This window comes from Pseudonaja textilis, chromosome 3 (genome assembly GCF_049901715.1).
Source record: "Pseudonaja textilis isolate UNSWEBS1 chromosome 3, rPseTex1.2, whole genome shotgun sequence".
Classification (NCBI taxonomy): Eukaryota; Metazoa; Chordata; class Lepidosauria; order Squamata; family Elapidae; genus Pseudonaja; species Pseudonaja textilis.
Genome location: NC_141992.1, coordinates 187,139,268 through 187,157,267, shown reverse-complemented (window position 1 = coordinate 187,157,267; position 18,000 = coordinate 187,139,268). Strand labels below are relative to the sequence as shown.

At 39.3% G+C, this 18,000-nt stretch overlaps 2 protein-coding genes and 1 long non-coding RNA gene across 3 annotated transcripts in view; 1 reads left to right on the top strand and 2 right to left on the bottom strand.

Moving 5' to 3' along the window:
- Window positions 1–7,137, bottom strand: part of SQLE (squalene epoxidase) — a 30,686-nt gene extending 23,549 nt beyond the window's left edge. The window contains exons 1-2 of the mRNA XM_026703654.2: window positions 6,681–7,137; window positions 5,223–6,402 (exon numbers count right to left, since the gene is read on the bottom strand). Of these exons, the coding sequence (XP_026559439.2) occupies window positions 5,223–5,507 (285 nt within the window). The 5' untranslated portion in view covers window positions 5,508–6,402; window positions 6,681–7,137. The remainder of the gene's footprint in view (window positions 1–5,222; window positions 6,403–6,680) is intronic.
- Window positions 7,138–7,692: 555 nt separating this feature from the next.
- Window positions 7,693–14,776, top strand: BBS10 (Bardet-Biedl syndrome 10). Its single transcript, XM_026703649.2, has 2 exons — window positions 7,693–7,948; window positions 11,484–14,776. The coding sequence occupies exons 1-2, from the start codon at window positions 7,758–7,760 to the stop codon at window positions 13,417–13,419; spliced, it is 2,127 nt and encodes a 708-aa protein (XP_026559434.2). The 5' UTR covers window positions 7,693–7,757; the 3' UTR covers window positions 13,420–14,776.
- A 428-nt stretch (window positions 14,777–15,204) lies between these two features.
- Window positions 15,205–15,719, bottom strand: LOC148126455 (uncharacterized). Its single transcript, XR_015743299.1, has 2 exons — window positions 15,660–15,719; window positions 15,205–15,236 (listed from the first exon to the last, which is right to left on the bottom strand). It is a non-coding gene; the product is annotated as an uncharacterized LOC148126455 (long non-coding RNA).
- Window positions 15,720–18,000: the final 2,281 nt, after the last annotated feature.

Here is an 18,000-nt window from a genome sequence, read left to right as displayed (position 1 = left end):
AGCCTCCAAGATATGAGTTCAGTCAGGCCAGCTTCAGAGTTGACACATGCATATTCATGTTTCCAATCAGCTCAGTTCTAACACCGTAAGGATTCCTTTAACTTCAACTGATAAATATATTAAATGCCCACGGAAACATTATACATCCTTCTTTTCTTGCCTGCTTAAGATCAAACCATTTGCTCCACTTTCAACCACACTTCACTTCCATCATATAAACACTTAACACACACAGCAATCAAATTCAAGTTTCTTTGCTTATGTTTATGTTTTCTAAATCAATATTTCTTAAACATTTCTCTCTCAGGACTTCCCCACTTTTAAAAATTATGGAGGACTCTTAAAAGAGCTTTTGTTCTTACGGGTTATATTTATTAATATTTGCTGCACTAAAAAAGAAAACTGAAGCATTCCTTCGGTGTTTTTCTTTACTGAATCTTGTAAAAATAACAATATTAAACCGATTAGATATTATCACAAATATTTTTCATGAAAAAAACCTGGTGGCAGCCAGTGGCAATAAGGTATGCAGGCCATCAAAAAGACAGAGATTGGGGGAGAAATAGGCAGGTGGGGTAGTTCTAGAGTATTTTTTTTTTCTTTCTTTCCTTGTCTTCGTTAACTCATGCTCAATATTATAAACATTATTATATACAGTACATTCCACATTACAATCTTTCTTTCACACGGTCATCCACAAACGTGCCTGTGGATTTTAACCTTTATTGTTCACCATAGCTTTAGCCAAAGGCTTCCAAATAGGTAGTCCTCAACTTACAATGGCAATTCCATCATTAACCAATGCAATCATAAAGAGCAACCACAACCCTTAGCAATGGCAATCCCTGGAGTTCCAGTTGCCACATTAACCAAATCCCACAGTCATTAGATGAGGGAGTTCCCTGCCAGATTCCCACAACTAAAGTCAGTGGGGAGCTGGGAGGAAACTGTACATCCCAGGTGAGTGGGCATGTAAATGGCTGCTGCTGGATTGGGGGAGAGGAATGTGAGAAACGTGGGGGAAGGTTGCGCAGGGCGTGAGGGAATGCGCATGAGAACGTAGATCAGGGAAGGTGCGCAGGACTGCAAGGAAGGAATGGGAAGAGTGTGTGTAAATGCACAAGTGGGTGGGGTGCAAGCACAGAGGGGCTGGGGGACAATGCGTGGGTGGGACGGTCTTACTAGAGCAACTTGAGACTATTTATTTATTGGATTTATATTGCCGCCTATTCACCCATGGCGACTCGAGGCGGCTTAAAGAATGTAAAACCACATTTAAAATTAAAAAGGAAACAATAAAAACTAACAAAAAGAATTGAATAAATTAATAAAGTACAATAGAACAAAATCTGGAAAAAAAAATCACTCCTCGCCCCAACAACAGATCACGCGAGCCATTTGATGGGCTCCATCCCGCTCTGGGTTCCCCAGGCCCGCTGGCAGAACCAGGTCTTCAGTGCCTCCCAGAAGAGTATTAGTGAGGGGGCCGTTCTAATCTCTGGGGGAATGATGTTCCAGAGAGAGGGAGCCACCACGGAGAAGGCCCTTCTTCTGGGTCCCACCAGGTGTATCTCCCTCAGGGATGGGACCTGCAACATTCCCTGCCTCTTCACTCTAATGGGTCGGGTAGATGTAATCGGCAGGAGATGTTCCCTTGGATAACCTGGTCCCAAGCCATGAAGGGCTTTAAAGGTGACAATTAGCACCTTGAATTGCACCTGGAAGCAAATTGGCAACCAATGCGGCTCCCGCAGGAGAGGTAAAACATGTGCACACCAGTGTCTGCACAAAACCATGCAGGCCGCACCAACATTTTGCACCAACTGGAGCTTCCGGGTGTTCTTCAAGGGCAGCCCCATGTGGAGCGCATTGCAATAATCAAGACAGGAAGTAACTAGGGCATGAATGACTGTGAGTAGGGACTTTTGGTCCAGGAAAGGGCATAACTGGTACACAACCTACAATTGCACAAAGGCCTTTTTGGCCACGACCGCTACCTGCTCTTTGAGCAGGAGTCGTGAGTCCAGGAAAACCCCTAGATTACACATTAGGTCTGCTTGGGGTAGTGCCACCCCATCCAAGACCACTGATATTTTGGGGGAGCTAGCAGGAAGGTTGCAAATGGTGATCACCTGATCATGGGGCAGCACAACCAATTTTAAGTGTAAACCGGTTGCCAAGCACCAAGATGGCGATCATATGACCACAGAAATACTGGGACAGCCAAAGCTCCAAGGAGCGGTTGTTAACACCCACTTGTTCAGCGCCATGGTAACTTTGAACAGTTGCTGAACGAATGGTTGTAGGTCAAGAACTAATGTATAACTTTTTGTACAACTAGATTGCCAGGTTTAAATATATCAATGCACCATTTCCTGCTAATGGTAAGACACAGCCTTGATCAGTTTGACACATCTGGTTAATGTACCACATATGCAAGCAAAGTCATTTATTCCAAAATACTCCCACTATTCTATGTAAGCCAGAACCTCTTACCAAACAAAACTTTGAAACTGAACTTTTTTTTCCCCCACTTATCACCTAGAAGGAACATAAGTGTTCTGGCACTCTAAATACAAGTGGCTGTAACAAGGAAAACCAGTGGTAGAATTACATTGCATGTAAATCTACAAATGTTCAAAAGCAATGAAAAATGGCTTCCTGCCATATTTAATTTTCAGCACCTCAGAGAAAACTTGTTTTGTTACTAACTTGTTTTGCAGACAGACATGTATTAGGTGTATCATACTGAAAAGCAGAGTTCACTAACTATAAATTTACTGACTGAATTTACTTTAAAATGTATTTATTACAAATGGGCTTATAAAGTGCTGAATCGTGAGGAACTCGTTTTTCACTTGTGCCTCTTTAGCAGATAAGCGAAGCATTAGTAGTGACTGTCGAAGATCCTATTCTTTGGTTCTCATCTCAAGTCTACGGGCTCTAAGAATTCATAAACTGCTCCTTTCTAACTTCCCCACTATCACTAAAGGCTGACCGAATGCATGAAACCATGCCTGATGGGTTAGGAAAACTACCACAGATTTCATTCAAGTTTTAATTGTTTCATGGCCTTTGCACCCAATATAAAATATATTTGATATTTCAAATTTTGTAACTATAGTCTAGTCCAGAGATTGAGAGGCACAGTGGCCAAGAGGTGAAGACGCTCGCCTCCCACTTGGGAGGTAGAGAGTTCAATCCCAGGCAGCAGCAGATGTTTCTCTATCAGGGCGCAAAAAGAAAATATTTGCTGAGAACTCTGGAAGGGCAACTGACTAGTAAATGCTCAGCTCCATTCAGTCACTCTGACTCCACCCCGATAAAAGGGTCATTAAAATGGGGGGAAAAAGTCTAGTCTAGCAGTTCTTGAACATTTAGATCCTGGGACTCCTTTACATTCTCAAAAATAATTGAGACCCCAAAGAGCTTTGATTTATATGGGTTATAATTATCAATATTTACTACATTATAAATTAAAACTAAAAAAAGTTACAATATTTATCTGTTTGACTTTACGGATCTCTAGGGCTCCCCAGACTGAATTTTGAGAACCATTGTTCTGGTCTATAAGTGTTCTTGTTGCTCAACAGTTCCACATTCCAGTTCTGCCAGATCCATATCATGAATATACAAGATCAGCCCATTGACAACCATGATGAATTATGCTCCCATGTACCTTTGAACGGGTGTTTTTCACCTCTGCTGTCAAAGAATACTTCCCTTAGAGGTATCATGACAGTACAGGTAATTCCCAACTTGGGATCAGAATTTATCTTGCTAAAGCAAGACAGTTATTAAGTAAACCGTGCCCAATTTTACAAGTTTTGCACAGTTGTTAAGCAAATCATGAGTCGTGGGGGTGCAATAAGCCATGGTGGCGCAGTGGTTAGAGTGCTGTACTGCAGGCTACTTCTGCTGACTGCCAACTGCCTGCAATTTGGCCATTCAAATCTCACCAAGTGGTTGTCTCAGCCTTCCATCCTTCTGAAGTGGGTAAAAGGAGGACTCAGATTGTTGCGGGACAATATGCTGACTCTGTAAACCACCTAGAGAGGGCTGTAAAGCACTGTGAAGTGGTATAAATAAGTCTCAGCGTTATTGCTAAGTGCTATTGCAAATCACTGCAGTTGTTAAGTGAATTGTTCAGCGAATCCAGTTTCCCTTAACTTTGTCAGAAACCAGCTGAGAAGGTCACAAATAGCAATCATATGACCTCAGGACACTGAAACCGTCGTAAATACATGCCAATTGCCAAGTGCCCAAACTTTGGTCATGTAACCACAGGTAACCACTGCTGCAATACCCATAAAGGTGAGGACCAGTGTTGTAATTACGAACGGTCATTAAATGAGTGGTTAATAAGTCACCTGTACGTGGGACTTTCTGTTTCTCCAGCACTAATCAGTTGGGCCAGCTTGCAATTCCCATCATCCGTAACTAACAAACATAAGTGTATACTGAAAATTAGAAACCAAGAGATTGAGGGGAGGTTTATGTTAAGGTAAATAATGTGGGAATCACATTGTCTCTTCCATCCTTCTGCCTTCAAATATGTTGGGACAACTTCTAGAATTCCCAGCAACAATCCCGCCCCCAAGAATTGTCATTCTAGGACTTAAGTGATCTAGAGAAAATCACAATGGTAAAAACTTGGCTAGATTTAGATCCAAACTGATCTAAATGATCCAAACACATGAAGAGTTTATGTAACCATAATTTATTGAACTGATACAAGATATTGAATGATAATTGAAAACACACTGAGGTAAAATGTGATTACTTTATGACACATTCAACCAAGAGGACTTACTTGCAAGTGAATTAAAATAGGTAGTCTATTACTGTAGCTGCTTTGCATACATAACTGAAATTGCAAGAGAATGTGCCTGTTATTCCATAGTTGTAGCCCTCATCCTAGCAATCTGAAGTAATTGGCTGGGGTCCAAAATCCTAGAATTATATAACTGTGACACATTATTTACATTCAAGATAAACTTTCAAAGCTAAATTTTATATAAGTGAACACTACTTTAGTGGTAAAATCATCTAAAATCTGATGTTCCTTCAATTTTAATTTTGCCGTAAAATTCATGAGAAGCCTTCTGGAACACAAATTTGTAACAGTGTTTTCACAGCTATCCTATGTATTTTGTCCACCCCCAAATTAAAAAAAAAAAAGAGTATTCTCTTTTAAACTGTTCAACTAAAACAGAGCATACCTTTCTGGTCTTCGGCTGCAGTTTCTTCATGGAATCAGTGTGGGATTTAGTCCAGAAAAAGCCAACGAATGGCAAGGCAGCAAGGAAATTGGAAAACATTCCACAATAAGGCTGCTTCTTATTCTGCGGCTGGGGCCCCCACACTCGGTACCAATAAGAGAGCATCAAGCCAAGAGAAAAAAACACCATTGTGGAAATAAGCACCTCCTTGTTGGCATAACTTAGCAAATCTCCACATTTTTTGTAGACATAGATAAAGGAAGCAATGCCCAGAAAAGTCCACATTGTGAGCGCTCTGTTTTTGTAGGTCCAAAGATGTACAAAATTGCTTAAAAGGTTTTATAAAGACAAAAAAAAGGCACATATAAAAAAGTCACAGCAGTCAGGAAACTTCAAGGCGTTTGCTGGAGCGCTGTCTTTCATGAAGAACATTTTGTGCCACAAACCTGTCCTATTTCACTCATGCTAACCCGAGTCTAAACTATGTATGTAACAATATGTATAATTATATACTGTACAAAACTACAGTATGCCATTTAGGGCACAGGTTTCTAACTTTTGTTTTAGCAGAGGCTATGAAGAATACTGTCAAATACAGTTTTTCATGCTTGCTTAAAAATAAAGAAGATTCTTGTTACATTTCCTAAATAAAAGGATAGTTTGAAGAAACACAGCTTTCAAGGATCCCTAGTTTGGTCTAATAAGAACACTGTAAGTGTTTATTACACAGCATAAATAGAAAGCTAGAAACGTCTTCCACCACGTTCTTTCAAAATGCCTTCGCATATGTCCATAAACTTCAATGTAAGGCTCATTCACTTTATCCTAATTGTTTTTGTGTACCACACATTTGATTCGAAATTCCTTTTTGGTCACAAAAACACCCCACCAATATTCTGTCAAAATAATGGATGTACCTCGAGAAACAGTACCACTTGTTTCTTACTGTTGAACAGTCTGTAGGGCTGGGCCAGGATATATATCTATATCTATATAAATTTTAGGGTGCCTGACCTAATTTTAGGGTGACTTCATCCACCAAGAGTGGTAGATAAAATAATCGGCTTAATTCCAGGGCAGTTTAAGAAACTAAAACATCCAGTCAAGCCAGTATGAGAAACGTGCTGCAATCCATCGGGATGTGTTTTCCTTTTCTTCTTTCTAAATACTTTAAAAGACCCTGAAAGAAAGAAAAAAAGAGAATTTTTTTTAAACAAAAAAAGTAGAAGAACGGCTGTCATTCAAACCAGGTGGGGCCAAGCCCTCTGACCACGATGGAAAGCATCAGGTTAGATTCCACGAGTCTCCCCCGGATTGATCCCATCCATGTTCCTGACCGTGAGGGCTGGGGATGATGGAAAGGTAGTCCAAAGCTGATTTTTTTGTGGGGGGGAAACAAGCCAGCATTTATAGGAATGGATAGGAAACAAACCCGCACAGAGGCTTTAAAATACCTACATCTAGAGAAAACTGAATGAAAAGACCAGGTGTGGGGGGGTTCTCAAGCCCCCACCCACCCCCGTCTCCGATGTGCCCCCAAAAGCCCAAACGGGACAAGCAGAAAAGGCGATTCGCGTCCGTTGCTCGAGGATGAGGTTGCGCCCCCTTCTTCTTCTCCCTTCTTCTTCTCTCCCCCACCCCAAAAAAACGGGAGGAGAAGATGTGGGGGGGGGGCCCCGTCAAGGTTCGTCTTCCTCCGCAGGGCTCGCACCAGCTCCCAACCGCCTCCCCGCAGCGAAGGTGCGCCGGACAGCCGAGGATGCTCCAGCAGAAGCCGGCGAAGGATCGCGCTGCAGCAACCGAGGGAAGGAGGGGGCAGCGCGAGAGGCCATATGAGAAGGGAGGATGAGTTTATGCTAATTACCCTCGCCTTTCCAGCCCCTCTGGCGCGCCGCGCTCCTCGCGGCTCAGCCCCTCCTGGCCAATCGGTGGGCGCTATGCCGAGATGGCCTTATGAAGCTCCGACCAATCGGAAGGGGGAGAAGGCGGGGTTAACCGTTCCTCAGGAGCCTAGTGCGATGTGACGTGAGGAGCGCGCGAGCGCTGCTGGTTGTCATGGGGACGGAGACTCGTGTTTGGCTATCCCCCTCCCGTGCAGACAGCGAAACCTCAAAAGGGCTTGAATTTCACGGGGGCGGGTGGGAAATGTGCTGCTCCGGGAATCGCCTCAGGATACTTCGGGATTTCTTTAAAAGATGTCCTCTCCGATATCTTTGTTAGAGGAACGTGGAAAGGACGGGCAAGGGAGAATCAATGTTCTGAAGGATATTTATTGAAGCCATTCTCGAAGACTGGGCTCCAAAAACTTTTTCCCCGAACGACGTTGTTCCAGAGAAAGGGTCAGGTGACCTGACTTCACCCACGAGTAGCCACGTTCCAGCGAATTAAACCGAATTAAAAAAAAAAACAAACCGGTTTAAGCTCCACCAATCAACTTCGCCGAATGCTTCCGAGTCCCGCCAATCACATGCGCGGAAGGCGGTGACGTCATTGCTAGCGGGTATCTCGTTTCGCCTGGGTCGGGTCGCGGTTGCCATGGCGACCGCGGTGCGCTTGGAGTTGGGGCGTTTGGCTCAGGAGGCCGCGGCCCTGGCGGGGGTCGTCCGCGGGTCTCTGGGCCCCCACGGAGGACAGGTTCTGCTCACCCGCCCCACGGGGGAAGTTCTGCTTTCCCGAGACGGACGGCGTGTGCTGGAGGCCCTGAATGTGGACTCGCCAACGGCCAGGTAGCCGCTTTCGGGACGAACTTTTGGCCTAGGTTCTCTTTGCGGTCCGCGTGGGAGTCTGAGCTACGGGAACAGGAGACGGCGAGGCTTATTTATTTATTTTTTATTGATTGGTTTTCTTGTTTCAGTGATAGATCGTCCAGTTCTGAAACTAACGGTCTCCTCCTGAAATAGAATATGGTATTATAACCCCCCAGAAAGAAAATATAGGTACTCTTCAACAGATAACAGATAATCAGAGTTGGAAGGGACTCTGTAGGTCACCTATTTATTTATTTTGTCAAGTGATTATAAGGTAACAGGTATAAGTATAAACATAGTTATGAATACATGAAATGGATACATATAAGAAAAATAAAAAACACTAGGACGGGTGGTAGGCACGTTGCCTTTTCTGACAAATGGCAGTCCAATCTCTTCTTGAAAGTCTCAGCTTACAACAATTCACTTAGCGACAGCTCAAAGTTAGAACAGCACTGAAAAAAGTGATTTACAACCATTTTTCACATGGCTGGTGCAGCATCCCCATAGTCACAGGATTAAGATTCAGATGTTTGGCGGCTGGTTCATATTTATGACGGTTGCTGTGTTCCTGAGGATCATATGATCTCCTTTTGCAACTTTCTGACAAGCCAAGTCAATGGGGAAGCCAGATTCACTTAACAACCATGTTACTAACCTAACATGTGCAATGATTCACTTAACAACCGTGGCAAGGAAGGACATAAAGTGAGGCAAAACTCACTTAACAAATTCCCACTTAGCAACAATTGTGATCGTAAATTGAGGACTACTTGTACTTCCAAATGTTCTTTATGGACAACTCTACAATATAGAGCTCACTACTGTAAAACAAATGGGAGACAATTAGGATGTGAGAGATTGTGAGCAAGGCTCCCCGATTCAAGAATGGCCACTGCTGGCAAACCAGATGTAACTTTGCAAAAGCCCCCCTTGGGAAAGTTGCCATCTCATCAAGCAAGAGCTGAACTTGGGAGAAGATAAACCCTCCTTTGAACTGTAACTGCACCTTCAAGGAGAAGAGCATCTGTAAAATAATGTCCCCCATTCCAGTCTACCAGAGATGGTCCAGAAGGATACTATGCCCAGTGGCATTGAAAGTTGTTGAGAGTTCAAACAGAACTCAGGATATTGCTCTTCCCTCATCCTGCTTTGAAATATGTAGCACCTGAAAGTCAGCAGATGCCCAACCAAGCCTTTCTTTCCCTTACACAATCACCAACTATGATTTATAAATCATTATAGTTAACCCAAAACTAGGCAAATGATTTTTGCAGTATTGTTGTTATTTTAGTTTCAGCTGACTTCTGAACCAGAATTAGCTAACCACATCCTCTCCTGTGATGCAAACCTGGGATTAGATGTCTCATGCCATTAAAATGAAATGTTTTCCTATTAATTGAATCTGCTTCTTGGGTTCTTTTCAGTCACATAGGAATCATTTTTAATATGCAACCTAAGTATATATTAAAATACACTATATTCTTTATGAAACTTATGTTTATGTGATTGAACATAAAATGGTTCACAAATTTAACAGAATTACAAAAAATAGAATTAGAAAGGGTAACGGGACTGCAAACATTAAAGAAAATTAAATATTTAGGTATATGGCTAACGGCACACTGCAAAACAGTAAAGGAGAATAATTATGATAAACTATTACAACAAAGAAAAAAAGATTTAGAATTATGGGCCAAATGACAACTATCACTACTGGGAAGGATAGCAGCCATAAAAATGTCTATCTTACCTAAATTCTTAACATCTATTCCAAACGATCCCTGTTAGATTAAAGAAAGTATTTTTTGATGAACTTAATAAAATTATGATAAAATTCATTTGGTTAGATAAAAAAATCTAGAATAAAGATAAAGTCAGTACAAGATATAAAAAGTAGAGGAGGATTTGGGCTACCAAATTGGGAGTTATGTTATAATGCAGCAGCACTAATCTGGACAAAAAAATGGATCAATTTAAGTAAGACAATATTAATTTTAGAGGGTCACGACCTACAAAGAGGATGGCATGCCTTTTTGTGGGAAACAGAGACCAGAAAACAATATTTTCATAGACGTTTAACTAGGAACTCTTTATTACAAAATAGGATTAAAATTAAGAAAATACATTATATAAAAATCCCAATTTGGCTATCTACGATGGAAGCAATGATTCTTCCAAATAACTTAGATTTGAGTAGAGATTTTGGAATATATTTGAAACCACAACAACTGGATAAATTTTTACTAGGCCCAGATTAAAAAAAAATTGCAAAAATCTATAAATATTTGCTGGAAGTAGACTTGGAAGAAGAGATTGTTAAAAGATGCATGATAACCTGGGCCCAAAATATCGGACACAACCTAAATTTGAAAGAATGGGAAAGTATGTGGAATAGAAATTATAAATGAACGAAATCGGCGGCATATAAAGAAAATGCCTATAAGATGTTTTACAGATAGTATTTGCCTCCTTCGAGATTAGCAAAAATGTATCCCAATATGAATTGGACATTGTTGTCACATATGACCCAGCTCTACAGATTGAGCTGACACGAAAGTAATTTCAACATCTCTACTTACAAGGCAGAAGTTGACTTCTTCCTTTCTCATGGAGGAAGGTGTAGCTATTACCTATAATTTCACGCTTTATAAGCACTTGCTATTTTTTCTTAGTCATCTTTAACTAAAGCAAAAGACTCCAAATGTATGTGGGTATTTATTTATTAAATTTACATGCTTTCTATCAAACGGCTCTGGGCTAATATAGAAAATATTTTCTTTAAAAAGTGTCAAACTATATAATATTGTTTATTTATTTTCTTAATATAATATAATTTTTAGTTGCTTAATTCCATGGGACTTTAGATAGCATTCAAATATGAATAACATTAATGTATTATAGTAAAAAAAAACCTGAATTTACCACACTAGCATCTTTGAAGTTATTCAAAGACCTGAAACTGCCTGCAACTGGAACACGAAGACCCTCTTGTACATTATATATTTGATTGAGGATTTTGCAGTATTGGCATTGTTGCTATTATTTTTTCCAATCAGAGCAGACTTTGGGCTGCATATATTGGTAAACTAAAGCAATCTAGGAAATCATGCTGTCCAGAAATGCTAATGATTGTTGCCAAATATTTGATTCCCTGCTTTCCCAATCCCCCTCTGCTGCCTTGAATAAAATCTTATATTTAAATTCTTACTTAATTATTCAACAACTCCCCAAGATCTGTTTTTCTGTATAGCCTCTGCTAGATCCAAACAAATCAATCTTTTCAAAGGCATATATGCTTAAAATGATTCATTTCAGCTTGTGCATGAAATTATAGCATGAAGATTCATATGTAAACAAGATAATTGTGTTTAGCAGTCTTTTATAGATATACGTGGGTCTTGTCAAGAACTGTCTTTTGGGCAGAAATTGGAGAGAGTTAAGATACTTCAGATGTTTGAAATAAACAGTTTTTTTTTAAGTTAACAATTGGTTTCTTCTTTGGTTTTGACAGAATTATGATAGCATGCATTTCTACACACTGCAATTTGTTTGGAGATGGCGCTAAAACCTTTATCATTCTACTCTCTGATTTACTACAACAGTTTGAAAAACTTCATAAAAGAGATCAAGGGAAATATTGCAGTTTGAAACACATTTCCCAGTTTCTTGTGAAGATCCAAACAAACATCCTGGACTATATAATGACACAGGACCTTAAGAAACATTTTTGGTCAATCTTTTCTGCTTCTGATTCAGATATAAGACGGAATATGGAGTTAGTGTTAGAACCTTATTTTTGTGGGAAAGTAGGAAGTAACAGACAAATGTTCCTAACTCATTTGACATGTGATTTCTACTTCAAAGTTACAGCGGGTAAAAACCAGAATGAGGCATTATGCTTGGTGAATGAATGTTTTACAGAACTGCATACCACTGTGACAGGCCTTCCTTTTTCAGATTCCAGGATCCTAGATGGCTTATTACTTCACAGAGACTTTGCCATATACAGTCCTGCAGATGGTGATAAAAAATTTATAATAATAACAGAACCTATTCACTCCTCTGTATCTGAGTTGGGTATAGAAGTTGTCATAACTGCTAAGGGTCAATTCAAGGCATCAGAAACCTGGATTACAAAAAGAACGGAAACACTTTTACAGCACATGCAAGACAATGACATCAAAGTAATACTATCTGGTGTAAAACAGCATGACATTGTTCATCACTTTGCCAAAAATAATGGCATATCTATTGTAGATTGCTTGTTAACAGAGGAAATCTCTCTTATTTGCAAGGTTACTGGAATTTCAACTTTCAAACCATCTTTGGATAATGTTAACCGTGAAATCACTCAAACAGCTGTAGCCAAATTTTGCCAGCCCTTCCACCTTGGAACCAAAAGATTTGTTCACATTGGCTTTGCAAAAACCTCTACCATTCAGCTTTATTGTGTGATTCTCTGTGGACCAGTACAAGGAGTTACGGAGCAACACGCTTCTGCTTTTCGTGAAGCATTCAAAATGCTACAACAAATGTTTACAGCAATTCATCTGCCTCAGAACTGTGCCTCAGAATTGGAAAATCATCCTCTTCTGAATAAAACTCAGCAACATCCATCTCCCCATCAGCTGTTATTTCAGGAACACAATGATTGGAGAAAACTTCAAACCAACATCAAGCATCTTACACCTTGTGGGCTTAACCTGGAGAAACACCCTGCATCTTTTTCTACAGTAGATGAAAATTTACTGCATTCATCCAGTTACAATTCTTCAACCGTAGTCACGCCTTCTGTTGGTTTGATGCATGGTAGTAAGAGCTCATTATTCCAGAAAAAGGATGATGACTTAGTTGGCTGTCAAACAGCTTCTTTAAAACCCAGATTTCAAAAAGAAAGGTTGCAAATGACCGAGAATGAACTTCTTGAAGATAATCACGCTGCTTTTAATACAGTCAATAAAAGTGTACAGCTGCAAATTAGTACTGCCACTTGTGCCAGGCTGCTTAAATATGAGGAGAACGATCAAAGGGGTAATCAGAATTACGCTGACTCTTGCATAGAACTGGGATCAGTTCTGCCAGTAGGAGGGCTCTTTGAAATCCTGTTACATTACTATCTATCTAACTATGCAAAACAATGCCAGTCATCAAATACATCCATCATTTGTTCTGTACTTGCTGATGTATTGCTAAGTATTCCAAAAGCACTCTGCATGACACAGAAAAAGAATGCCTTTCCTCAGCTTTGTCTTCAAGTTACCAATGCCCTCAAAAGCAATCAGCAGCTTCTGCCAAATCAAAGGCTTCTAGAATCAATTTCTTGTAAATACCACTTAGTAGCTTCTGTGCTTCAGTGTGCAGCTCAGTTGCTTAGTGTTGATTTAATCATTAGCATTAAAAGGCTACCGCAGAAAACTGAAGAGAGTGACTCAGAGGCTGATGGGTAAAAGCAGACTGCTCATACCCTGGTGGGAACCTTGTTTGTCTTGTTTGATTACTTTTTTTTTCTTCCCTAACTTGTAGTGAAAGGACCTTTACATTGCCTCAAATTCCATGCAACTTTGCAAAACAAATCAAGGACCAATCTGAACTGAGGGGCATTAGATACTCAACACATCAGACAGACAAAAGATATCCTTACCTTTACACACTGAGAGAATGCGTTGAAAAAAAGAAAGAGGCCATAATGATTATATTTTCCCTGAAGGACCAGTAGGAACCCATTACCAGAAGTGGTTCCTTATAAAGGCACCCTTTATTACTTAGGGGATAGGTGTCAAACATATCAGCTCTGCATTTGTTCAGTTTATTTACATGTTAAATCTGTGTTGTGGCTTTCTTCTACGGTAGACTCGAGGTAGTGTCCATATCACTTTACTTTTTTCAAACTTCAATTCTGTGAGATAGGTTTGACTGAGAGAATGTGACTGGCCACAAGTCACTCATGGATTGGCCACAGCTAATACAGTTTTATTCAATTATAAGCTCTTCTAATAACAAGCTCCCGGTTAAATATACCTGATTGTTTCTTGGCTGTGGAGAAATCAAAGTTCCCCATTCCCATAACATTGAATCTCCCAAGTCATTCTGAATCTGTTTTGACTGGGAAAGCATTCAGTGTGGGTAGCGTAGGAGTGACGTTGCTGGGAAAACATTGATTGGTCTGAATGCGATAACCCTACGCAAGATTTCTCTGGTTCTCTGACTTTGAGGAAGCTTAAAACAGGGAAAGCTGGATTTTCTTTTTCATAATTTCTGAAAATTTAGTATTGTGAAATCTTACTTCTTTATAAGGAACTACTTCTAGAAATATTTGTCCTTCAGGGAAAATATAATCATTACTGCCTTCCCCTACTCTCTCTCCCCCACCCCAAATGTATTCTCTCCGTGTGTAAAGATAGGGGCATCTTTTACCTTGCCACTGACTCTCATTTGGTTGGGTTGATATTGTGTTTTTCTGCAAAGATAAATCATGAGAAATTGAACTATGAAATGGCAGCAAATAATTGGGAAAACTAGACTGCATCGAATGCCATATTTATGGAGGAGGAGTTGGTGACATGGATTAATCACTCTGAGTAATCTGTTCAGCATAAACATGTTCATAGAGCATGTTAAAACATGAGTAACTCAACCATGATTCAACTGGTTGCCTGGGTTTAGATACATACTGGGTTATGAATTGATTCACCATTTAGAGAGAGATGAAATTCTCACCTGGGCTTTTGTACATAATTACGAAATATTTGGTATACCCTGAATTTAAATACATTTGGAATAATAAAAGACTGCTCGTTTTGTATCATTTTCTGATAGAATGCTTTTATTCTTAATCTAGGTTTCACATGCCAGTAAATGCCTTTTTTCTGTGAAGATCAACTGAAATTTTAATACTGGGTTAGCATTTCAGCGAGTTGTCCGAAGCAGCAAACTGGTGTGTGAATGTTTTACCCATGTATGCCGAAATCCTGATCACCAAACATATTTAAATCTATGGAGTGCAGTTGCCTTTTACAGATTAAATAATTTTGGCTTTTCTAATTGGGAGATAATTCAGTTTGGGATTTCCGGTTGCACATAACTTTTTTAAAAAGAGAAATCTGCATTCTTTGCAAACATTTTGGTTCTAGTTATTGGATGGACATTGATGCCCCCTGTTGGATACAAGTTGATATCAATAATTTACAGGGTTTTTTATTTTTATTCTGCCTTTATTTATTTTTTCTAAATAATTCAAGGCAGTGAATATCTGTAATATTCTCTCCTCCTATTTCCCCATTTTTAAGACCTTTCTTTTGAAAATTTGCATAACAGTAATAACAACCAGGGCAAGGAACATACCGTATTTCCCCATGTATAAGCCACCCCTTTTTTCCAAAATTTTCAAGCCCAAAAGTAGGGGGTGGCATATACAAAGCAGGTACACTTTTTATACATGAAAAATGCATAAAATAATAAAGTAGGAATAAACTGGTTTTCCAGCAGTATGCTATACTTTTTGTAAAAATTGTACGTGATGATACGATTACGAGTGCGCGATAGAAATGCATACGCTAGGCATGCCTGAATGCTTCGTCCTACTCTGTTCGATGCGTGATTGCTAGCTGCCGCACCTTTCGGCGTCATGACGAAGTTGTAGATCTAGGCGTTGAATTTTGTTTCTTTGTAAATTTTCTTTCTTCATAACTTGTTTCCCTATTTTTAAGAGCTTTCTTTTGAAAATTTGCATAACAGTAATAACAACCAGGGCAAGGAACATACATTTGTAAAATTCTAAAGAGAAGGTCAGATAGGCATGAAATTCAAATCCAGGTGACCACATAGACATTTGGCCTGTTTCCCATAGTAGCATATAGTTTGTTAAAGGCTATTTTATTACTTTTTTTAATCCTGTCTATCCACATTGAATATTTTCTTTCCCTTTTTTCCCTCAGTTGTGTCAATAAAACACTGTACAAATTGTATAAATTCAACACTCAAGCTGTCATGAAGGAGGACTTGACTGACTCTGCAATAACTTGTTTTGGTGGGGTAGTTCAGGAAGCATTTCAACTGAATGTTTGTCGGGGAGAATGCAAGGGAGGCTAAGTGAGGACCAAATAGGCTGTAACACACATGGATTTTCTCCCATTTTTAATGGTTAACCCTAGAGGTTAATGTGGCTGAAAATCCAAGGTGAGAGATTATTGGTGGATTATGGATGGTTTGTGGTGTCAGCCTCTACCGACAGGAGATTTTTGAGGTTTCTTAGATACAGTTTCTTCCAAGCATTCTCATCTGTACCCATGATACTTTAAAAAATAAGTTAGTAGTATTAAAAAATAAGTGTTAGTAGTAGCAAGACATGAGAATGACAACACTAGATGTTTGACAGATAAAATAATTCATATTCATACTGTAGTATCAGACTACATGATTTTAATAGTTTTAGGCCCCTAATCCAAATCCTGTCTGACTTTCACAAGGTGCTAGTAAACAGAAATTAAATTGCAATTGCTCCAATTCATCAGATGGCTATGGGAGAACCATTAGTTCTTAAATCTAGAAACAACAGCAAAGTATACTGTAACATTGGTATAATTACATATACTCCCTTCATCTCATTTGTATTTCTAATTTACTCCTGATTCACACAACCAACATAATCTATAGTAATTTTGTCATTAGAAGGCACACAACTGAATACTGCTGTTATATGCGTAAAAGTTCCTTAGCAGATTTCAGAATCTTCTGTTAACATCCTATACAGATATTATTGTCAATAGGCATACAAATTGCCAAGTGAGACTGGATATAGTCATTGAATCTTACTTCACGTTAAATAGCTCCTTTCCATCCGACATTTTCAGGCCCAGTACTACATGTTGTTTCTCTTTATTATGAACTGCATGAAACCTAGTTTTTGAAAGAGCACAATCTCCTACACAAGTCTAGTCTGAGTGTTGGTAATAATCACATAAGGCTAAGCCAGTAATTTAATCATAGTTTATGTTGTCTATACAATTATATTAATCTAGTCCATGCATAAAACCAAGCCATCGTGGATGCAGTGTCAAATCATCATGGTATAGGGATGAACTAATATGAATATGAACTAAGCCTTTGTCTTCACCATGGAAACTCTTCTAAGGTGTTATAAAACTGATAATCCATATCTGAAATATCATTTTGAACTAACCCTAACCTCAAATATGCTGACTTTCCAGCACCAGGCAAATTTAGTTGATTGATTTAGTGTTGAAGATATTCTAGCCTGTCCATTATCTGATTTTAATCTGGTAATTGATCTGCATCTTTTGCTAGTTTTTGGTTCTGCTTATTCAATTTTGTGATCGATTGACAATGCATTTATTTTTTTATGTTAGTCTCTTAATTCCATCTGCTGCTTTGCAGTCTTTGCTGAAAAGCAGCATAGAACATATTTCACGAATAGGTCAGTATAAATTCATTACTTAGACTTTTGCTGTGTCCTTTGGAAATCCTTTTATAAATGTAACAAAATATATTTGGGGGCTATTTTTAGGACGCTAATATTGTAAGCCTTATTGAAACGTTGGATAGCCATCAGTATAATTAAATTAGACTGGTATCTACCAAGAAAAGGCAGATTGTCAAGCTCATCAACGGAGCAGAATGAAAATCTGTAATCTGTTTCCAAACTTCTGATTAATCCACCCTGATGATTCAGCACCTGGCTTGTTACCCACATTCAATCAATTTATACTGTAATGATAGCAGAATATTTTCTTACCTTCCATTACAAACTAGGGCTGCATAAATGTCACTTTGTAATTTGTCACTGGCGATGCCACCAAACACGAGCCAGAAACTACTCTAATTTTTTTAATGTAAAGGGTTCATCCAGACCTCACAAGCACCATGCCAAGAGAAATGACTTCCAATCAGGATATCTGACAGTCAAATGAGGAAGGAACTACAGATAGTCCTTGACTTAAAACCGTTCATTTAATGACCATTCAACTGCACTGAAAAAGATGACTTAAGGCCTTTTTCACACTTAATGACCA